The sequence below is a fragment of the Varroa jacobsoni genome, unplaced genomic scaffold (genome assembly GCF_002532875.2).
Source record: "Varroa jacobsoni isolate VJ856 unplaced genomic scaffold, vjacob_1.0 contig01024, whole genome shotgun sequence".
NCBI lineage: Eukaryota > Metazoa > Arthropoda > Arachnida > Mesostigmata > Varroidae > Varroa > Varroa jacobsoni.
Genome location: NW_019214570.1, coordinates 12,967 through 38,209, shown reverse-complemented (window position 1 = coordinate 38,209; position 25,243 = coordinate 12,967). Strand labels below are relative to the sequence as shown.

Below are 25,243 nucleotides of genomic sequence, written 5' to 3'. Positions count from 1 at the left end.
ATAAGTCAAATTTGACAGCGTTTCGTTTTATGCCCAAAGCATCTGAAAAATGAGCCAAAGAATATCTCAACATTATCAGCAGCAGCCGGTCTGATGACGGTCACAGCTAAACGCTTACCCTTTCGACACTGCTATCTGTCGTTGATTTGCTGGGATGTTCAGGGCACTTGTCCTTTCAACAACGGATTCGCCAAGAGCAACACTCAACATTTCCAGTGCAGCGGTATGCTTCACTTCACTTGAAAAAACTAATCTTAATGCAAGCTCTTTGTACGCCTTTCGCCGGGCAACAATCGCCGGGCAAATGAAAAGACAAGTAACGCTTTCGATATCAACAACCCAATATATCATTAGAGTACTCTCAGCATTTAAGACACTTAAGTTCTTACGGTACAGTTATATGTTCTTTACAGATCTTACATAACCACGCTTAGGAAGCCCCACAAAGTGGTTTATCCTAAACATTTCAACAAAATCTAAAAGCAAGACGTATTGGAAGTATGCTACGACGTATTATTCTGATCATTGTAACTTTTCACATGTTTTACCAAGGGTCCGTCTGTGGTAATCTAAAGTTCTTAATTAAACTTAGATTACTTTGCCCTTAATAGTAGACCCGTGATCCGTTTTTGGTGCTCGCGGAGTGCCCATTTCTCAAAGCTCTTAATACAGTTCATGCTTCCCTGCTGCTGCCCACGGTGTAAGCCATTTTGTTCACTTACTATCGAATTCACTTTATAATAGAAAAAAAAATCTGGCTTGTTTCTAGTGCATAGAGCTGCTAAAACGCATCTATAAAGGTCTCAAAACGTAATTTCAGTTTTCTAACAAAAACGCAAGCAATTTTATTAGTTGTACAAATCTTTGATACATTTCTTTCTTAAATTACAAATAGCCTCAACGTGTATTCGGCTAAATAACTTTTATGTCGATTTCTGTTAATTTTAATGATATATATATACTAGACTATAATAAATGTCTAGATACGCCAAAACTTTTTTTTTTTTTGCTATCAGAAGAACAAGAAAACAGAAATGAAAATAGCAGGTTTATCGAGGCGAAACATAATGCGCAGCTTTCGAAATTCGAAATATTACTAACTATTATGTAACGTGTGCACGCGATACGGACCCCCACCGAAATTACCCAATCTTTCGCTCGATTTCCGTAGTGTTCGTTTCATGCGGCTTCTAAAAAAAAAAAGCGGGTAAGAATTTAAGTAGGCGGACCGGAACATCCCCCGACAGAGCTTTGTTTGTGAAAAAAGCTCGAATATTCGTTAAATATGGCCCAAAAACCATTTTTTATATATCTGAATATTTTGTAAAGAAGCTAACGGCCGTTTTAAAGGTCAGAATATCAATGGCCAATTGGGTTTTGCAGGTAAGCTCCAGGGGAAACCCCCGAAAGTCTCTGCACCTTTCTCAAATGTTTTGCGGAATATTTTGAAAGAAATTCGCGGGTGGCTTAGTTCCCAAATCGAAGACGTAGCCATGATGAATAATAATAAAGGTCAAGAAGACACGCCAAAAAAATTTGCTGTAATATCTGTTTTTATTTAGATACAGCCCAAAAGAAAATGTCTGGAGATACCGTTCCCTGTGTACATGTACATGTACTGACTATTTTTAAAACCGTTTTAAGACTAGTGCGTGTGTAAGGCACGCTATGGAAAATATCGTTTTGCTCTAATGTATTTACAATAAAAGAGGAAACGACGTTTTCTCACTAAAGTCTGAGATGTTTTGAAGCAAATGGGCATAAAATAGAATGTTCGATCCGTTTATCGCCATCTTGTCTTTTCTCCAGTAGGCGGTTGACACGTCTTTAAAAGTGTTAATGCCTTTTGGGACTGCATTGACCCTCGAGTAGCTAAATATCTAGACGGAATTTCTAACTCTAAGATCAGACTTAGCAAAGCTGAATGGCGATCGAACAGGGTAACGAAATTACCGAAGCAAGATAATTGAATTTCCAGCTTAAAATGTTGGCATAGCAGCTAAGTGATAAAATGGTTCTTAATGGAAACCTAATGAGTTAACTGAAACCCATGGAATTGCAGAAACGTTGCAGGGACACTGTTGTGAGGTGAAAAGTGCGACCCGGGAACGACGGGGTAGTATAACAAAGTGATAAAACAATTGAAATGGCTTTGAGAAACGTTAGTTCCGAGGACCGGATCGGGCGTTGCTTGTCTATGTGTAGAGCTATTTATGACCATAGAGGTCGACTAGACATATTCATTCGGTCCCAGTATCATACATAGGTATTAACTTTCCCATATACTGCTAGTCGGATAAAAACACTGCTAGCATGTTAATAAGCATATGTATGGCAGACTATATGTACTATGTGTCAAGACTGCTATGTAAATTTCGTCCAGCTGAACTTTACCGACAATCTGTAGCAGCTAACGTGTTAATCACACAAGCCAGTTAAGATAGCCCTTCGTGAAGATGATCTGAGCTATAACTGAAGCGTCATTCGTGATGTTGTATGACTGCAGGTGGCTGATCTAAATACAGTTATGCCTTGGTCCAAAGGATCGCTACTACCTTTATTAGGTATCTTCCTCCTCGCATGTCCAGAGCCGTCCACCCAAAGCAGTTTCTCTGACAGGGTCTTCAGTGGGTTTCTTTCTATCGGACAGTCTGTGAAAAATGCCACAAAAAGTATAGTGAGAACTCTTAAGGAATGGAGCGACCGCATGAGTCCGAGAAAGAAGATCACCCTGAAAGGCGAAAGCATAGAGCCTCTCGTTTTGAGGCTCTGTGGTGAGTTGAAACATGCTTGTATAGATTTCGCCTTTTGGCTTCATTGAAAATTAGACTGGAACAGATAACTTATACTTCGGTTTAGCATATATATCTTCGTAAACTGGTATTGAGACGCATTAGAAGTTTGTTAGGCTGGTAATGGCATGAGAGCAACGCAGGCGGTTGATTTTTTTTTACAAAGGGCTATGTGCAACTGATAAGCAAGTCTGACACGGATACGAAGCCATATGATCCGATTAAACTTACATTAAAAGCATTTGGTTAATATAAGTCACAATTCGATACGATAAAATCTAAATTTGATCCGGTAAAGACTGCCACCTATGAATTATCGGGTATTGAGAACTTGATATATTTGAGAGAGGATGCAGGATTTTTTACAAGAGATGATACTGATTTGTTGTCTCGATACATAAATCATAAAAGTGTAGAAAAGTTTGACTTCCTTTTTTTTTCGAACATCAGTAGGGCATCAGTTAGTTGAGCGACGACTGTCTCGAAGTCGAGGAAAGACATTTGCTAGGTACTGGGCTAATCGGTAACAATACTTTCTTCGGACGTCGCTAATGATAGATTTAGTTTGCATGGGAAAAGCCAGTTTCGATTTGATCCTAAAGCGAATTTTAGGTTACCAGAAATCGTCGTTGACTATCGGAGAAAAGCGCTAGCAGCGTCAGGGCAGGTCCCTAAAGGCAATGTACAAAGTATGCCTTGTTAAAAGTAGCAAGGTCCATGTCAGATCATTTATTTATATGAATCAGATGTGTTTCTCACACGGTGTATTCACGTATGTTTTTGCTTTCTAGGCAGACATTTAGAATAGGATGCAAAACAATCATTTATAATTTCAGCGGAACGCCCGAGAAGGCATTAAAATAGATAAGAAACAAAAATACGTGCGACGCAGCGGTTCAGACTCAGCTGCTAGCAGTATATAATCAGTGTACATGAAACTTCTCAGTGCAGGATTCTGCTAAGATTCTAAACGTACCAACGATAAGCCGCAATCATAATTGTGAATTAGTTATTTAGCTATATTTTTTGTCGCCCATAAACAATAAATCCTGTCCTAATTTTAAGGGATATCAATAGGCCTGTTTTTGTCTCGGCTGCGCAGCTCGTGGAACGCCTGTTTACGTAAAGCTGGTGAAGAGGTACAAAACATACACGAATTGATACATGTCATCAGCTTAAATTTGCAGAGAACATTCGTAGCCTAACTGATATTCAAGAATGTTTGTACCACGATGTCAGTCTCACCTATGCGATGACCTTATATAGGACCTGTGCGAAGGGCTTGCCGTGATTGCAGATGTATACGCGTGTTTTTTCTATCTTTTTTCTCTTTACCAAATGTCGCCCTAACAAACAAATATCATCAGAGCATTATTGCAGTAAAGACAAGAAGTAAGCTAAATGAATGAAGGATGTAAGGTCATGATAAAGAAAACTAGACAGCGATATTAACCCTATTTTGGCGTGGTTTTTTCTGTTAATTACGAGCCCAGTTTTCGAGCCGCTGCATCTACCAGCGGGTTTTTGTATTAAAATGATTGCGAACATTTTCATGTCTGTAGTACATTTGTCGCCAGACGATTTTTCCAGTGTTTATGTGATTGGGGAAATCGGACATAAAACACTATAGATAAACACCGTTTGTGATGAACACAGTTTCATAATAAATGGTCGATGTTGAATGACTCAATACGAGAATATCTGAAGTTTTTTTCATAGTTATTATACCATAGTAGTCACAATACAGGGAAGATGCCGAGAATGCGGTCAAAAACTAATAACAAACGAGCTAAAACAATTTTACTTTTTTTATATTGTCGTGAGTATATTTTCCCCTTTCGATCACCATGCAGTGTGCTTCTGTTGCGTAACTACCTCGAGCTAACTGTCCGTTCTTCACTTTTATATCTTCGAATATATTCAGAAAGAGAGAAAAAAGATCTATTTGGCATCCTTCTCTACGAGATCTATGGACGAAAGAATAAATTTATATCATTGAACATCTCGTATCTAGATCGAAAGTTTGCCCTTCTTTACCTTAATTAATGCTAATATAATGTAACAGAATCGAAGATCACCAAAAGTGAAATCGCTACTGTAAGCCTCATGGTTGTCTGCAGTCAACAGTGACGCTGTGCACTGTAGATGACGCCGTCAGCTGAGTCTGTCTCTAAATGTCTTTGTATTGACCGTACCTTGCCCTCATTTCATTTGCACCGCCGTCAAGAACGTTATATCGGTATCTTGTGTAACGCGCGTACCTCATTTGCTAGTCGACGTGTTACACTCCGACACACTGACCCGTCACAGAGCATTTAGCTGGACAATTTACAAAACTATCATTCTCGTTTACTCGAAATGATTCATCGTTTTATTGACACGAAGCCTAAATGAGAGCTGCATTGCCATTGAGGTCCTACTTATATCGCAAGAGGCAACGTTTAGTATTGTCCTTCGGGGCGCATGCGGAGTGCAATCACTAAACTGTAGAGAAGCACCCAGTATTACTGCAACCGGCGGGTTGTAATAATGAAAATAATGATAATACACAAAAAGAGCAAAGCTCGTACATCGAAAAGGCTGGGTGAGTCTAGCTAGGACCTACAATGGCCTATTTTTGTTACTATTTTTTTTGTTACAAGATTTCAAAGCTTTGAAATACGCGCATGCAGACACAGTTTGTCGTACAACTGTGATCGCTTTAAAATTTCGGGTACCGAACTCTTAAAGTCGCTAAGACCTAAGTGTGTTTTGCAAACAAAACAGGAGACGAGCATGTAGCATTGTTCGAATTGAAAGCCAGGTTGTATAACGTCTTATTAAATATTCAATGGCTTTAAAACGAGCTTTTTTTTCTACTGACAGTAAAGCCATTATGTCGTCGTGGCAGAGCTAGAAGCATGTGCGCACGTAAAACCTTTAAGGTGACAAATGGTCGCCTATTGCAAAGCGTATTTTGGACACCTCACTAGGACCTCAGGTACACTTCCTGTACTTGTCTTCAATTGGCTTTACTCACAAAGTATCCAATTATATCTATTTGGTGCAGAATTTTTGGTTAGAAATACGATCGTTGGCATAGCCATTACTTTAGGCAGAGCCAATTCCGATGCATTCGCATTAGTATGAGGAACATAAGTTAGAGAAGGTAGAATTAGGTTGTCGGGCCTCATTTGAAAAATTGCGGAAAAAATCTATTACGAAGGAGGTTTCGTCGCATAGTAGATAACAAAATGGCGGATCGGCATTGTGTTAAAGGCCGGTACCAACAAACAGTTAGTGTAAAAACGAGACTCCAATACTCCAAAAGTCCAAAGGGACAACTTTTAAAGGCCGTGATTCATATCTATAGTATAGAAGGCGCGTCAATTGTCCTTGATAAAATAGTATATCAAATTTTGGAATGATAATGTCTTCTATCTATTTAGCTGATACGTTCGGTAGAATATATTGTGGTGCAAATACGCCTATAGTTACCCTGTGTATATATCTAATTATTGATTATAGTTGACTCATATGATACATAAAAGCCTCGTTGACCGCTTAAACAAAAGATCTGCCGCTTAGACAAAGGTTCCCGTGTGGGAACAACGCGAGCCTGTATTCATTCTCACTGTTTACTAGACTGACGCTTCGGCGATAAATCACCGCGTTCACTTTGACGTATAGCGTATTCGTAGAAAATAGGGTTACATGGTTTTCTGTCTGTCTGTTTGTTTGTTTGTTTTTTTTTTTGTGGAAAAAACGCACAGCGACATCGACCGTTTGGTTGATCTCATCTCTTTCGTAAGTCGAAATAGCGGGCAAGACTCATCGCATTATTAGAATAATCGTTGGATCCTGGTGTTGCTTTTATTTGATTGTAGTCGTCTGTCCGCTACGAGCCGCCATAATAATTCGCCGTTTGTTCTAAGTGAATGATTACATTGGTAACACACTGTGGACGAGGATCAGGAAACGAGAAGCCAGCTTTTCCTATCAGCAAATGAACAAAAATTACTCCCGTTCAAATCTGCCAAAGTCCCCATACGGTATTTTTAGGCTGTTACATTTTCTAAAAACGTATAGAATCGCGGTGAATTATCACTCAGTTCATTCAACTCTAAATGTAGTACAAATACTGACACCCCCTAATGTGTCCCTCAAATGATTTTGACCCTGGCTGCAAGCGTCCCTGTGTTTCGTACAGAAAAAAAACGTACACATGAAACCAACATTCTAGAGATAGTGTTCTTGTTATCTCGTATCACTTCGACCACATTTGCAATAGACATTATGCCGTGTCCTCTCTCGGTGAGCTTGCACCGTTCATCGTGTCGCGCCTCCTAAAGCACACTCGGTCCACCGTCGGCCATGGACTAGAGATGTACACCTGAAGAATAGAAGAGGCAACGGCCGCGGGAAGTGTTGGGCGTCTTTTTGCATAGGCTAACTTGTTCGTTTTTCAATTTTTTTGTTTGTAAAACTCCATACACAGGAGAGAATACATAGGTTAATTTCAACTTTATTTAGCTATCTTCTTGAGACTACATCGTCAAAATGGCTCAGTAATAGGCACCGCAACGTGCAAGTTTAAGGCCCACATTACACTTGACAGTTTTCAATGTGGCTGAGGAGGACGATATTGAAACTTGGAACTTTACCTTATCACGGTGTGACAAACGAAGCCCCTCCATGCCACTGAAGTAAGCATCAACTCTCTAGTTCATGAGCTCATATACGTGTATAACAACGAGCATACGTTTGAGGCTGATATCAGCTTCAAACAGACGTGGAGTGAACCAGGATTATCGTACAAGTCCGAAGATCGGGATCAGTGGGTAAATCGTATTTACATCTGAGTATCTGGCGCATTTTTCATAATTACATTAAGTGGAAGTCTCCATTCGAAGTTGCAATTCATGTATTGTCAACTGGCAATACACTGCATCCTCAGCGATTAAGCCTGGAGCTCTCTTGTCCTCTCGAGCTCCGAGTGTCCTTTTTTTATTTATAGCTAAGCATCACATGGGTAAATAGCTATGCACACATAGCCGACTCCACTCTATTACTTGTAGCAATAGGATAACTGTCATGACACAGCTTTCTGTCGCATTTCAAGAGACTGCCAGCAAATTTCAAAGTTAGCTAAGTTTCCTTATCGGCACATCTGCTATATCTTAATAGCTACTCACAAATTGAGACGCACTCCTAGTTACGAGGCAGGAACGGTTTTCCATTTCTTTCATCCTAATCAACTCTGTCGTATAGCGTGTCCTTCCTACAACTCATATGTTCCTTAGATTAGTCGACAGAGCGTGACCTGATAGCGACTAACGATAACGCCATACCGACCCTGTCATGGGTAGAAGCACAGTACGCGTTGCATGTGCAGAAACCGTTTTTAGGCCATACTATGGCCAATGACGAAACTTTTGCCCCTGTGAGAAAATGGAAGGTTATTGAAAATGAAATCAATGAAGGTAATCCAAGGTACATAATATAGACGTGAGGCCAACACTAAATTCATCATTACGACGCGATATCAAGCGGTGGGTAATCAAAGCAAAGTTTCTGGACTGCGTTGACACAATGAACTGGGATGCCATTATGGAGGCATTTGTGTCTATTTCGTGTAATATCTGTGAGATAGGACGGGGGGTGGACGCAGCACTACTGGATCACCACTAATGTTCCGCAAGGTTCGATCCTTAAACGAACGCTGTAGAACTTATCTCGCAACGGAATGTACAACTATCGTAACTGCCAGAAAAGGTTAAGCCGATGGCGGTCTAGCGCCGATAGTCACCGCACACAATGAAAATTTCTTAGAGAACAGAGTGAATGAGTCTTTAAACCAGACAGAGCAGTCGATGAAGTAGCACCACCTGCCGCAGAAGAACGAAGCGCCTTTCCTGTTGAGAAAAAAAATAAAGACATATAGGAACTCACATTTACTTCAAAAGGAATCTACATTCCTATAGGAAAAAGGAGACCTATTTCGAAGTGATTTTGGGTACAGGATTTACGGGCCTGACATTCATCAAGTGTGAGGTAGAATTTTAACCTTTCAAAAATTTTCCCATAAGAATGGTGATCAAAAAAACACATCAGGCTTTACGTCTCCTTACTTGTTGTTAACGACGCAAAAATAATCGTACATCTTAGTAGTGCTTCTACAACGTTCGTATTTAACGCTTTTATTGTATTTGTACCCGTAACTCGCATGGAGACAGACGGTAGAACGAAACGTTTTTATTTAACATATGAACGTCACAGATTATGGAATTACGTATCTTGGTTTTTATTTATACCTTTTTGACAATTTTGTATATTTGATTACAATGAACTTAAATAAGTAAAGATTGAAAATAAGTAAAAACACGTACTGCAAGTAAATGTGAGCAGCGAACATTATACAGATTGATTTCAGCAGTCAGCAGAAAACGGTTGCCGTTATTTCATTTTACCAAATACTATGCTCTTTCTTAGATTTATTTTTGAGCCTACCTCTACAAATTAATATTGTAGATCGCCGCAAGCTTTTATCCCGCAAGGGATTAGAACACATATCCCTTGCGGGGTACAAGATATAGCAGGACCTTAATTAGCAACTTGTCTTTAAATAATTCGGTAAGCCCGGGGGAAGGCTTTTACACCTGTTTACAAAAATAAAAAAATAGTTTTTCTATATAAAGTCATTTCTTTATAAATAAAGATGTCAATACAAAGTTATCTCGTTACAACCAGCATACCCTGTCCTGATAACATATGAGTTTATCTGCTAAACTGAGAGACATTTACGCGTAGACACGCTTTGCTTCGTGCTAAAAGCCAACCTAACAGCTTAAGTATCTGAGTAATTTTCAGGTCATTGGCCGAAAATTACCGAAACCTATCTTTCCGTGTTAGTGAATCATTAATATATCAACTTACTTCTTTAGATAATTATATATATACATATAATTATTGTTAAATCACTTTATATATATAGTATATGCAGCAGAAGCGATAGGACTATATAAAATTTCCGACCTAAAAATAGGAGAGAATATCAGGCGTGAAGAGATAGACAAGAGTAAACGTTGATTATCAATATAGGCAACAAATACATAGATAACATGGAAAGTAAAACGCTTGAAAAGTGTTGGAAAAAGTACGCGAGCGAATTGCTCATACCTGTCGACCGAGGCAGGCTCATACTGTTTAAAATGGGAATCGAAATACTTTATCTAGGCAATGTTCCGCTATATATGAGGTATATGTCTGAAACAACATTACTAACTCGAACTCGGACTTTTTTACAAGGTGGCCATATTAACAATTCATTCAAGTGGAAAATAAAGTTAACAACAAACGGTGACAGCAACAAGACAGCAGTCCAGCCGACGACGACAACAACATACTTGCTAGACCCCTGAACCCTGCTTCATGGGAGTGATACATGTCCTCATCGACTGAACTCAAATGCCATAAAAATTTAACCCTATCTGTCAACCATATGGATCAGAAGCCGGCCTATGTTATGAGAATCGTTTGTTTCGGACGGTTAATGATACGAAGTGATGCGACGATTCATAAGTAATACTGTTGACATTGTCTGAAGCACAAACAATTCACAGTTTCAGCGGCATGCTGACGTAAGTGAAGTATTTTTTCAGTTCAGTATTCCACATCGTAGGAGCTATAGTTCGTTTTCGTAGTTATTCCCCGAACTTCATTGAAGCAATTTGCTTCGATCGGTTAGTGGAGCCGGTGAGTTTCTCCCCTCTTCCTTGTCGCATCTACATCGCATGGGAAGGGGAAATGCCCGTCTCGTTTTTGTGCATCACCGCCGAAATGTTGAATTACGCCTGCTTATTACGGTAAATCTTTATGGCTTGTATTTGACACAGAGCATTTTGATTACGAGGTCTCAGCTTCTTCTAGTAGCAGCTCGACTTCTCCCTCCTAATATTTCACAGCATTTTGCAGCTGCCCTTTATAGGAATAGCTTTTTTTTGCTAAAATGAGACCCCTAAATATTTAGCACCATTGGCAAACGCTGGGGATTTTAGATACGCGCTAGAACAAGACTTGAATAAGCGCTTTTCGTTAAATACCAGTGCAAGCTTGTCCAGGGAACGGTAACAACAGGACCTAGAATATTTAAAAAAAAATGTCACATTTGCAAGATACCTGCACGCAAACTTATGAAAGATTCGAATGAATTCAAGATTTGAAAGTATACCACGAAATAATCGTAGCACGCTGTTTAATAGGAATTATAAGAAGGTACTAATAATGAGGAGCTTCAGCGACATCTATACGAAAAAAACATAACGTCATTCATTTTATCCGTCCGAGACTGGTCTCATTTCCACATGTTTGGCTGATCGTAGTTATATGGGTTCTCAATTAACCGACCCAGTTTTGAATATTATTTTTTGCGGAACCTCCGTAAATACACTTGCATTTCAACCTTGCTAATGGTTCAGTAATCGTACACCGTAATAAAGCTCATACCAGCTGTCTTATGCAGAACTTCATCATAATCTGAGGCTCTTTGCGCAGAAGTTCACTGAGGGCTTTTTTTATTAGACGTTGCATAGAAAATGTACGTTGATCACCGTAAAATACATACGGCGACTCAGAAGGTCAGGGACACATTGCAGATTCAGAAAGCTGTCTGCTGCTTTCCTTTAGATGTGCGGCAAGCGGGATGGAAATACTATTCCCGAGATGTGTGGTATTCAAGACTGCTCCTGACAACACGATACACTCTTTAGGGCAGCAAACTACCTAGGGAAGGACTACCTACAATCATTTGCGAGTTACATCTGACAGGCAAATAAAATTCTGAAATCAAGTACTCGAGGTTGTCGAGGTTATCCTTCGTGTCGGCAACCTCACCTTCAGAGTGTACTCAGTGCAGGGCAAGCTTAACTGTATCAGATTAGATAACTCTTTGTTTACACCGCAGTATTCATTTACAGATGTCTTTTACAAAATAAACCTCGATCTGCCTTAGCCTGAAATGCGTTTCGCGACGGTGCAATACTAACCGAATTATCCTTTCTAATGTTAATGAATCCAAACGTAGTATCTATACTCATGTACTGGATACTCTCCTTTAAAATTACAAACATTAAAACTTTTACAGAGTTTGAGAAAACAATCTTAGAGATGGCTTTCCAAATCAGCCATCCAAAATGAGCATTCCCTATATCGCAGATAATCTTTGTTTGACACATGACCTGTCGCATACACGACCAAAGCAGCCCAAATTTTCTAATATGATCCCCTTTATAAAACAAAAAGAGTTTCTGTATTGTGAGAAAATCACATAAATTTATGTACCTTACTGATATATACTAACACAGCATTCAACCAAGAAGAAGCCAGGTATACTTACAGAAGACCGATCCGTAAGCAAGTCAGTACCATATTTTGCACATAATTAGTCTTTATTCTATATTTTTTAGTTTTTTTTTTTTTGTCAGCTTATTCCGCTGACATTGGAGACTAGAAATGGCTTTAAACTTCTTTTTTCTTACATGCTCTGTTGTTGTTCTCCCAGTTGTGCGTGTCAACACGTTACTACGCCCTATCCGAAGCGTTGTCAGCAGTGATTAAGCTTACCAGGTGCAACTCAACTCGAGATAAGAATAAAATGAAGCGAAGTTAGCATATAAGAGACAGACTGCCGGAGCATACGATTCCCAAATCGCTGTTGTGAACTTTCGAAATCTTGACGCAAGCGCTGTGGTTCAAATAATACCAGCGTGCGAGGAACACGCTTCCGTAGATTACACGGAAGGTAAGGCCACCTGAAAAATTAGATTCTGCCATGCAAACAGCATTGCTCGTCTTTGGTACAGGAGATTCTGGATTTAGTAGAGATATAGATGGTACGACCGTTTCCCAAGAGAAGGATTGTAATCACACAAGCAAGGAATACGTGATGTTTTGGTTTTTACAAATGGTAACAGAAATAATCAAGCAGCCGGCGCAGTTGAGCCATGACACAAATGGAAAGGTAAGGCCAGTAACTAAAACAATATTAATAAAAATAACTTACTGTTATAAGCAAGCAACTTTGCAGCATCAAGACTGCATCGATCTGTACGTGCCCGGTCAGCTTCAAACCCAATTAGGTAACTGTACAAATTTATACACAATGATGCAAAGGAAACGGCGATAAAAATACCGAAGGTTACTTCGGGTTGTGAAGTAGCAGCTACGAAGGTCTTGAAGAAATGGAAAGACGACTGTGTCTGCTTAAAGGAGCAGGCGGCCTCTAAGTTCAGTCTCCACCTGAAAGCGTCATAGGCTTCGCTAATATAAAAAAGATATGGGCAAAAATCACTTAATGTGACTCAAAGGAGAAACCTAGGCTTCTGTCGAAATAGATACAGCCCACGAAAGCATATCGAGCAACAACATTTCGATTTTGAAACTGATAGCTTTCTGAATGTGTGTCTTCAGAGAAAGGAAGATGAGAAGGATGTTGGAGTCTGGGCTGACATGGGTTCAATGGACTGAAAGGAAACTTAGAGGAGCTGGTAGGACGAGTAAGAGTCAAAATTATGCAGAAGGCTGGAGAAGATGGGATCACCGTTTCTAGGAGAGCGACCGTACCACTTTGTCTGGTCAGAGAAGCCCCGCAGGCTATACTAGAAGGATAGCAAACTTTCTTATAAGAACAAAAATAAAACCTTTAAGCAACCCGGACCTCGTTCTGCAGATGAGCACTGTGAGTCGTAGGCCTCTTGAAAAGACAATAAATATTGGTAGCTGACAACAATCTCCGACATATTGCGCTCGCACTGAATAAATGTGATCTTGTGAACACGGCGTGAAGCTCCATAACCTTGGAACACGCTGATTTGAGGGTTTCACTTTTTTGCGGCAGTACTAAAGAAATTACAGTAGAACATTGAGTCAGCGCAGTATGATGCCACGATTTCAGGAGCCAAAGTACTGAGATACAGAGTCTCACGTGTATTTACTGGGGTTCTTAAGGAGTACGGAGATGTATAAGGGTCTACTGACACTGCCTCCCAGAAAAGTATGCCAGACGAAAACTTGATGGAAGATAGTATCACAGAGGTCTCTGAAGCTATTGTAGAAGGTAGAGTACGCTACGGCAGTTTCGTAGTAAACGTGTCTGTGAACGGCAGTGCTGGACGCTGGTCTGCCACGACTCGCTTCAGAAACCACGCAATTGTCAACAGGATCCTCACGCGGAGTAACCTAAGATAGATCGTCCGCCAAGCCGCTGAATGGGTTTCCATTTCGTGCTGCCTACGTCTCGACGATGTCGGCTTTCGAGTCTACTGACCGGATCATAAGCACGAAGAGATGTCTTTGATGCGAACAGCTGGGGCACATGCTCAAGAAGAATTCCTCTCGCTGAGATTGTGGCGAAATGGATCACTGTAAGTTCAATAAACTGCTCAACGTATAAAAGAAAGATCGGAGGAGTCCTTCAGACGGAGGCCTGGACAGGAACCTGGAAAAAGCGCTTCCGATATTAAGCTATACGAATTGTGCCCCCGACACTTACCTCTGAGATGTGGGATCATCGATCACCTGCAAACTACTATCCAGGCGATTGATGTGATAAAGGAGGGTAACTTCGAGAAGGCATCGAAAGTGAAATTCGAACTTACCCCTTGAAGGGGGATCTTCGGAACGCAAAGGGTACAAAGACCGTACCACATTGAAACGAAATTGATACGCTGAAGTTGGCATTTGAATCATATCATCTGAATTCAGTCTGAAATGAAAAAATAATAATAGTTGCTATCTTGGCTGTGACGTCTATAATAGACCATTCGAGTAAGAGGCGAACGTATTCAAAATGGCGCATCATACACATAATAAATCCCAATATCTTAGCTTGGAAAAACAGCATATTCGACACATTTTACCTGTTGTTAGCCAAGATCAAGAGCGAAACAAGCCGTGGAAGACTCAATAGCTCAAAAGCGGTTTTGGAAACTGAAAAAAATTATTATATTCAGTTGAAGATGCAAACTCATTTCTACCTTGGGACATGTACGGTGGGGTCAATCCATTTTCGAAGGAGGATGATTTGCCTATAAGCTTTTATTCATCCTACTAGAAAGGCGGAGTGGTTATATCAGCAAAAAGAGACGAATTTAAATTCCGACTCTAAGCTCTTACCGATATGCCAGGCTCCGAATGTATCCCTTTGGGCCAGATTGCTTCGCTGTTGAGTTCTCCCCGCCATATAAGCAATGAGCGGGCATCTTCTACCCACCCCAGTTTCGTTTGGTTGGCGATCGATATTTTCCTGTCTATATATATGTGGTACACATAATTAAAATAGGAAGTCAATGTAAAATTTTGTGATCTAAATAAGCTAACGACAACAGCTTTGCAAAAGTTTTCTAGCGGTGCATTTAACCCCCATTGACTATCAGCAAAACATTAAACAAGCTATAACACAAAAACGGCTATTACCTTTGCAGCAACCTAATACCTGTGTGTACACAAATATCTCTAAGAGCTTTACGTACATTTACAGTTTAGCTTGAAGCATATAGTTAGATGCGGCCTAAAATAAATCGTCAAATAAACCCTATATATCCATGCTGACTTGAGAATTATTCCCTACAATCGAGCAAGTTCTAAAGACGTTACGCTTTGCTTCGTGTCCTGCACACTCGTACTCAGCTGTGTACATCTGTATACCTGCGATGCCTTTAGCCACCTCAATCAGAAGACAGTAGTATTCATTTCAACTCAGCTGGCAGCTCTATTATTTAGCACGAAGAGAAGCCTTTGTTGGCATGCAGCTTCGTATGTATTCTCTCTCATTGGTATATTGAAGGTAAATGCAAAATGTGTCGGTCACAAAAAAAATCACTAACGAGCGCTAAAGTGACGTTGCGAGATACTAAAAAGACAAAAATTTCTGCAACAATACGGCTACGTTAGTGTGTCTACATGGGTCTGTTTTTCACTCCAGGAACTGAAAAAGGAGCGGTGTTCCTGTACAGGCCCTTCGGAAAAGTCACTGCTTTCGATGCTAGTACATACCAAAATGGCTGTTCGCCTTTATAAAGACCTTCTTAGTAACGACCAAATTTTCCGAATTCAATTTCTTTTAAAACGAATCTCGGCTGGTTTACGCCAGCGACACTTTGCCCTGTCAGACATTCAACAACTCACGTTTACGTAAACATTTTTCTGTAAATATAAGTTAGCGTCGCAGTGATGCGATGAGTACCGCCTATATGTGCACGTATTTAAAAGTAGACATAGCTAAGTTAATGTTATTATTATATTAAAGTTGGCGCACTTTGGCTAGGCACCGAATGCAGCTGGCACTAGATTAAATTGCCCCTCGTTTTATTTGCAGACCCATACGTACATGCACGTTTTATCATTATATCTAGCGTTAGGCGTACGATGACTTTGCTCAGCCGTGGGCTAAAGATTAGTCAAGAATTGGCTTCTATTCCATATGAATACATACGTATGCCTAATAAACCTCTATAGACTAAGAATGTTAGGAGGTAACTGGAAAGCTGAAGAGGCAGACTTTGATGCTCTGAGGTACCATCATCTGGAACGCTAACATACTCATTACTGGTGCATTACGATCAGACTTAGGGCTTCTAACTCATTTGGAACAGAATTACTGAACAGCAGCTGTAGGCTACGAATAAGGCGCATACACAAACAGAGCTAGCTATAAGTTCCTCCGTGAAAAAAGATCCACATGCCGCATCGTGAGAAAATACACCTTTTACTATATTTACCCATACAAGTTTGCGTAACTTGAAACGAAAACTTAATCGTCTACTGATTGAGTCAGATGTTTATTGTTTAAAGTTACGCTCAAAATGATCGCAAGTTTAATTTTTGTTTGCATTTATCTCATTGTTGTCCCATTTAGAACATTTTTAAGTTGACATCTAAAGGTGCTGTTTAACAAACTTTATCGAATGATATTTCTCATGTAAGTTCTGACTACGTTGAGACTATTATGTTAATCTAAATTTTCAGAATTGTTACTTATTCTGCGCTTGAAATACATACAGATCTGACTGCCGATACTATTGCTATATGATTTGAGAGTTATATTGAGAGAAGTTATAGCTTTGAATAATTATAGATAGTTTATTATACTAACCATTTTGAGAGTTCGCCTCGAGTTTTACGCCTTAGCTTTTCAACCGGTTTTGCTCTTACGGTATAGCGTTGTTGGCATACGGAACATCCTTTAAAAGATCAGAAGTTACCATGATGATAGATATTATGCTACAAATGTCGTTCCTATTTAATATAGGAATCTAGATCCATCGGCTCTTTGATAGCTGTTGACGTCAGCGCAAAGGAGGCTAGAAGCGAGTACGCAGAAGTGGATCCCGCGTTCTTCTTTCGATGGCAATAGAACCCGGGCAGGTTCGGAACAAAAAATAAATCTCAATTCCCTTACCTTCATGTTCTTGTAAACGTTAATAGTGCACGGTAAATCAACACATGGGCCTGACTGATTCACAACACAAAGCGAAACAGGCAGAACTGCCTTTTGTTCTATTTTTTTCCTATATAGCACATAAAGGGTGCCTATGCGTCATTATGCTACAGTGTCCCCCACACAATAAATTGTCTGCACGATCTTGGTTAATGAATTTTATCGTTAGAATATATTTTTCGTACGCATGCATGCACCGAGAAAAATTTCTAATACAAACGCCTAAAAAATGTGTACATAAAAAGCCATCGTTGTCAATGTTTTCTACACCTGATACATCATCGTGCAGGTACGCTCTTTTGGTGTTTTGTACGATTCTATCCTTCGGCTCACCATGCTGAGGCATCGAAAATTTCAAGACAATGGCACCACTTACTCCCCATTTCGACCATCGTCACACTTTAGTTAATAAAACCGTTGTTTCTTCCTCACCCCCCAGACCCACTCACCACTTTGATATCGTGTACTGAGGATAAACAAAAAAATGTCAAACCTCTGGCTGCTTCAAAGAAGTCGAGGAGCGAAACGTGACTAACATTAGTGCTACGACTGAATAGATTAGTAGGTCACCAAAGTTGGCAGCGCGTCACAGGGAACATGGAATGATGTTATTGAAGGCTACCGTCCTTTTGGGCTGCGTCTAAATGCAACAACAGTACTGGTCGATACGTACGCAGTGTAAAAGAAACTGATAGCAAACTTTCCAGGTAACAAGCGGTAATAAAACAAACAGAGGCCGACTCACGAAAACCGTCCTACCAGACAATTCGCAAGTCCAATCTATGGATGTTTTTTGGCGACGAAGTTGGTGCCACGCCGTTACACACGATAATATATCGATAAGTGTGTATCTCAATCACGAGGCTTTTCTAAGCCAGCGCTTACGTTTTAGGTTGTCATGTTCAATTAAATTGACGGTTTTTCCAGTTGACACTCGTGTATGTAGCACGTTCGTACCTAATTACAGATCCACAAAAGATTTGCTCATCTTATTCTGACGGAGGCAGATTGAAATCTGGCTCAAGTCACCAAGAACCTGATTTCAGCTTAGCTCGTTTCGTCAGAAATTATTGTACATCATGGACGAATGCCAGAGATTGTTCATGTTCCGCATGGAGGTACTACTTGATGCGTGCGTTTATATCTGTAACAATGCTGCACGTGATCATTCTGGCTATCCTATTCGTCGATGCGGCCACCACGCTCCTGTTTGTCCTATCATTAGGAACTATGGGCAATGCTGCATTTGACTATTCCCTACCTGGTGTCAGGTCTATAAGCTGCATCGACTACTTCATAGCTACTGCGATCGCTCTTATCTTCGCCCCGCTCGTTGAGTACGCCATCGTGAATTGACTTGAAGGAAAACAGGGGCGAGAAAATATCTCCAGCAAGTTACTTTTACCTAGTTGCATATGTTACGTTTGTCACCCTTCACTGACTCTGAGAAGACTGGTAAAATTTCCAAAGCTTCTTAACAACAGGGCGAAAAACAGATCCGCTCGCAACGAGCAAAGGTCTCATGGTCACAAATTGAGTTTGTCCGGACACTTGAATATTTCTCCTTATTGCTGCAATACGAGAAAGTTCACCTTACTTACACTTTTGTAAAAGTGTCTAACAAATAAAGTTTTTTGAAAAAGAGAGGCACGTGAACTTAGTGAGGGCACTTTACCTTCAATATTTCGTTATTGATAACTGCGAGTTACATCTTATTAAATAATAAACATGTAAAATAAATAACTATGATGATAAAAAAAAAGTACTAATTTATTTGTGTATTGAGAAAAATAGCATCAGAGCGTTCTACAAGCCGACAAAGATTTTCGCTAATATATACGAGCGTAGTATTATTAAGCTATCAATACACAGTATAGTTATAAAGCGTTTCAGCTTCCGCCTATGGCGCAGGGCAAATATGTCCTTGTCACTAAAAAACTGTCCCTGTCAAAAGGAAGCAATTTAGCCACAAATGAGATTTTAAACACGATTTTCATAGACATTCCCTGAGTTAACTGAACTTCTCAGCTGCTCCTTAAGGGACATCTTTTTCTCAGTACTTCCCAGCCAGAGTCATATTCAATCCTAGGTAAGACTTCAATAAGAGCGTACAACACTATATAAACAGGTAATCAGCAATGAATAGCTGATACGCAGCCAAGGCTATAGGAGCTACTGTTCACATTTCTTTGATCCGTACTGAAATATGGGGTATGCTGTAGAAAAACCTGGCAAAGTTGTATGGCGTTACTGACTTCTTGTGCTGGTACAAAAGACGTGTTTATCTGCCGGGGATTCCAAGTGCCAGCTGACGCTATAACATTAGTCTGAGCATATACATGAAATGCACATAGAACAATCTTGTAAATTTTATATGGCTGCACTCTCTAAACATCTGTATATGTTGCTCAGTCGTAGCCCTGGGATTAAACGCTTATTTTTTCGCCCGATTAGCTTTCCCGGCGCTTATACCCGTACTAAGGTACGAAGACAGAAGAAAACCATATATATATATATATATGTCAATAATATATGAAAAATTGTATATTTTCTGCTTTGTATAAAATCATGCTTACGTGTACCTCATTTTCAAGCTGAGCTTCGCTACTATCGCCACCAATATTATACAAAGAAATTAGTTTTTCAATCTGCATCGTAACGACCTGTTCGCTATCGTCTACTAATGTACGCTGTACCGTTGGGCCTTTCGTCGACCCAGTCCAGCTGATAAAAGCGGTTACCATGGCTTCAGTCGAATCGAATCGATGGTGGCCCACAAACAAATGGATAATTGACAACTACTTGCCCGTGGCTATTTTTTACTGCTGTATTTTATTGAGGGAACAGTGCGTGGTCGTTCTTCTCGCTTCTTTTTACACGCACTCTCCACTTCCATTTACTGTCGACAATAAATGAATTCTTCAATATGCCTTTTGAGGCGACAAAGTCGTCCCATGTGTTTTTTTTTTATCACTAGACGCAGTAGTACTTGACAGTGTCTCTCCAATCTTGATAGTTTTCACTATTGTGTGCCCTAAACAAGCGAGCCTTAAATCGGCCGCAAGATGCGGCGAACGCCAACGCTATTGCCCAAATGCGCGTCTTTGTTTATTGCGGCAGCAGCTTTCGCAGAGGAAAACTGGGACAATGTGCTTGAGCGTTACAATCCACTAGAAAAACCTCCAAATCCTACGGAGGTACATATCAATATGTTCATACGGAGTATGCGAAACTTCGACAGCAACGATCAAAGCTTTCAGGCGCAAATTATCCTTTGGCACCAATGGAATGAACCGAGACTGATTTATGGTAACGACACCGTGCCCTACCAGATGATTGACCGCGCTCGCATATGGAAGCCCGATACGTTTTTTACTAACGAACTCGACGGCTGGCGTCATAGCATCGTGAAGGACAACGCCCTAGTCCGTGTGTATCCTAACGGGGATATTCTTATGAGTGAGCGTTTAAGTCTGACCTTGATGTGTCCAATAAACCTAGCAGCGCTTCCTTTTGACTCACAAGTTTGTAGCATTCGGATCGCAAGCTATGGATATACTACAGACTCGTTGATCTACACATGGAAGGAGGGCGATCCTATTCAAGTCAGCCCGAGTCTTTATCTGCCGGGGTTTCGTCTGACTCAGTTTGACACGGACTACTGCACCTCACAAACCAGTATAGGTGAATATCCGTGTTTACGGGCAGAGTTCACATTTAAGCGCATTTGGAATTACCACCTGTTACAGGTGTACATACCTATGACGATGTTGTGCGTGATTGCCTGGTTTACTTTCTGGGTTAACGACACGTTGATGCGGATAACGATGCTGATGTTTACGTTAGCATTAGCTGTTCTTGAGACCGGCGTGATTAACTATTATTCGTTTCCTTGCGCTGGATCCACGAAAACAATCGACTACTTCACTGGTGTCGGGATTACGTTCATTTTCGGCGCCCTAGCAGAATACGTTATTGTGAAATGGCTGGAAGGAAAGGAGGAAAAAGAAACAACCGCAAACAGAATGGATGCCTTATGCCGCATCCTTTACCCTATTGCATATATTGGATTCGTTGCTCTTTATTTTTTGACTGTCCTACCTAAAAGGTATTAAAGAAGTCGAAGCAGCTTCTTCTTTTTCAGCGACTGCTGCGATATAATGAAAAAAAAAAACAACTATAGTAACTTAATAAAATAACTATATACGCAAAAGTACGTGTCATAATTTCTTCATGTCAAGCGTATCGTTGTTACCACGTTTCGGTCAAAGTCTATGTACCAGCCTACGACTTGCCCGAATCCAGCTACCGTTACAGCTTTTTAAAAATGATTGAAATTGGTCTCTAATGAATTGTAGCCAACAAGACACGAGCAGTTTTATTGGCTTCGTTAATTTTTCGCCCCCCGCAGAGACATTACCCTATATAAAGACAAACGCATATACAGGATGTACATTAGCAACCAACGGGCTGTTATATTGAAAGTCTCAAATGAATAAGTATGTATATATATACACGTTTATAAGAAAACGATCATGAAAATGCTCCTTCTGCTTTTTATTCTGCTGCTTATTATGCAATAGCATTCAGATCGATAGCTATACTTTTCGCTGTTCACTGATGGCATAAGGTACGAAGCCTAAATTTATTAGGCTTGATTTATTTATTAGACATGTTGGCCTTCAGGAATATTATGTAAAGCAGTGAGTCCTATATCCGAATAACTGATATTTTGTGGGTCTTTCCGGTTACTTAGTCATAAGGCTTGCACAAACAATATTCGGAAGCTTTTCAGTGATAGAGCGCCAAAAAAAGATGTTCACATTTACCTAAAGCTTCTTTAAGGTCAGATGGGCCTTCGTTAAGACGTCAACTCTGGTAAAAAGATTATGTGTTTTTAGCAACATCTTCGCTTAGATCTTTTGCTTGTAACGGAAGGAAGGGCTTTTCTACCTTTTGCGGAAGAAGATGGCGATACGCAGAGATGAATCACATCAATGTCCCTGTCCATAAATCGCGAGGCTTACCGAGCGAATTTACTGGTGCGTTCTTTCGTGTTTTTAATTACAATCATAAAGAGACAATGTTTTTCTACCTGCTTGCTTGTGTTTTCCACATTTGTAAAACGGGTAAAGAGAACGAGAGGTACGTCGTCACTTTGACGTTAGGAAAACCATACCAGAAAAGATTACTGCGATAACCATAGGCTTACTCGAGTTACACGACCTTTGAAATATCCGACTGACACATCAAATAGCCAAAGACCCAGTTTAGAGAAGAGAGATGAGAGCGGAAATGCTGCCAGATGTCAATAATGGCAGCGTAAGGATATTTATGTCCTGGGAGACCGCATCTTGCGGTTTCGTTTGCAGTGAAGCCTAAGAGACTCCAGAGCCGAATGCTCCAGAACGGTAAAAAAAGAAGTGTGTCGTTGAAACAGACGTTACGTCCGCTCCAACGGTGGCACCGACACCAGTACCGGCAATATTTCTATAAGACATAAGAAATATTGCAAGGGCCACTTAATTCAATAAGAATAAATATATACGCGCTATGAGAGATATCGTTGAGTTAGACATTTTGTAGATTTGAATAAAAGATATCCACGAATGAAGTATTTGCAGATATTGCGGCTCGTTTCGTCCAAAGTACCGGATAGTTCGCGAATTAGGAAAGCCGATGCTATCATTTCAAGCATGCCGAGTTGTACATTGTAACTGTTATTATTCATTGAATGAAGAAATATTGGTACGCGTATGACTCACGTAAAATATTAGTCTTACTCGGCTCATTTACGTCTTCACTTGACACACTAGTATCAAATGCAGCATCAAGGCCGTCGTTTATCTGCGTTATACTTCATGACAGAGTGCGTAGTCTACCCAGATTGTTGTATGCCTTCGTCTATATGTACATGATTTGCTTGATTAATTCAGCTTGCTAGAGGCCGTTACACACGACTCGCTCTTCTTTCCGTTTCTGATGTCGAGGTGCTACATCACCTATTTTTCACAGTTACGGTAATACGCTATATAATTGTATAGGTAACATGTCGAGTAATCGGTATTTCAGTAAGACTTTTTTTTTCACGATTTGTTGTACATGGTCACGCTGGTTTCCAGGTCCTTCCACTCCCCAAGGGACTCGCATTGTGGACCCCTCAATGATCCACTGTGTCACAAGCGTCCGTCGAATATCCATATTTTATCTAAACCGTAACGCAAAACTTTCATAATCCCATTATCTGGTTGAACGACCAGCAGTTATATTGTCGCTCACGTATTTTTTTGGTAAAGGAATTTGCAGCATAAAAAGACACTTATTGTTTTTATACAATCCGTTTAAAATACCGAATTAAAATATTCAAAAATATAGCACTGAGAGCTCTTCAATCTTAGTAGTGCCTCAATCTAGCAAGTTAGAGCACATAGTGATTTTAATACGTTGCATAATTAGAGACACGCAGTCGTCGTAAGTGTTATGTGCTTTCTGAGGCAAGTTTGTTGCTTTATATTTAATCAATAAGTGGTTTTTTTTTTTGTAATAGTCGAAAATGGTCGACAGCGTTCAATAGATGATAATAATAATTTAATAAAATGAGTCTAAATCTAACTTTCGGAATAGCTTTTTAATTGGTTTTAACGTAACAAAATTCAAATGATGACTTACATCTGTAATCAACCAATCTCAATATTCCTATAATATCTTCAATGAGGATGGGGCGTAGCAACTGACTAAACTGTTCAAATAGCCCAGAAGTGTGAAACTGAGCGTTTTTGAAATAAATCCGTGATTGAAGGTGTTGAAAATCTGAACACGTTCCTTAACCAGCCCCGAAAGCTTTCGATTTATCTTGATTTTTGAAAAATTTATCTGTTCGACCAGACTGTCTTCGGTCTTTCCCTGATAAAGCATCATTCAACGAGGATATAATACACAATTATTCAACTTCTCCACATCTGTTTGGCGCGCTCCTATCAAGTTCTTGTTATGTATAGTCTACGCCTGACATCAAAGAAATTACCGGCAAACTTTTGCGTTGCACACATATGCATACATGTCATAATGTTTTTTAATTCACTCTCTACGCCTTGCTTCTTATTTACCCTTATATTTCATCCCTACCATGATACAGTGTACATATTTTTGTATTATTCAAACTGTACGTTGCTATAGCTTCGTTTGTAACTAACTGAGCGATCTTAGCAATAGCCCCTGAGGACGAATTTTAAAGGACCATTGTCGTTTCTAAAAATTTGTTTTGGGCTGCTACTATATCTAATAAACCCTAATAAATCTAATCGATGGTCACAGCGCAGCTATCGCGCAATATAATTCCCTATAGTAGATAATTCCTGCAAAATCTACGGAAGTCAAAATCATCTTCTGAAGATGAATATCGTTTATCATGCGGACTTATGTTATACAAAGCTGGTAAGAGCCCAACACATCGACATATCACCAGTTCATAGACTGGATTCGTATATATACGCCAGACCTACTCAAAAAACAGGCTTGAGAGAAAGCTGCTAACGGAGAGATCCTAATGAGCCAGCATTTAAGCCGTCTTGCACTAAGACTGTTATTAGATTCCCGCTTGATAGCTAGACATGCGGCGTTTTCGTGGGCATATACTCGCATCATTCCTCGGACTTAGTCTGCTTGTAGAACGTATGAAGCAACTTAATGCTTAATGATAACTTAACAATCAAGAATTTCGAAATCCTTGAAACTAACGCATCGTACTGCACGCCAAGTACGCGCACAAGCGAGTATTGTCCCTTGAAGCTAAACCTTGTACTTTAGCGCTATACAATGCACGTTTTTGTCATACTGACGCTTCCCTGAGCGATATCGTGGCTAACGTTCTCGCGCTGATGTTTATACTCATCCAGCCAGTGAAACCTGCCCTGCTAGCTCACGATAGCCTAACAATAATGGACTATTTTACTAGTATGGCAATGACATTGTTTTCGCT

At 40.0% G+C, this 25,243-nt stretch overlaps 1 protein-coding gene across 1 annotated transcript; it reads left to right on the top strand.

Moving 5' to 3' along the window:
- The first annotated feature begins 20,206 nt into the window (after nucleotides 1-20,206).
- LOC111271788 (glutamate-gated chloride channel) lies at nucleotides 20,207-21,807 on the top strand. Its single transcript, XM_022852784.2, has one exon. It carries the CDS (start codon nucleotides 20,331-20,333, stop codon nucleotides 21,378-21,380), a length of 1,050 nt encoding a protein of 349 aa, XP_022708519.1. The 5' UTR covers nucleotides 20,207-20,330; the 3' UTR covers nucleotides 21,381-21,807.
- Nucleotides 21,808-25,243: the final 3,436 nt, after the last annotated feature.

Bases quoted from the DNA above. Each gene is read 5' to 3' on its own strand.
- LOC111271788 (XM_022852784.2), top strand. From the start codon at position 20,331: ATGCGGCGAACGCCAACGCTATTGCCCAAATGCGCGTCTTTGTTTATT.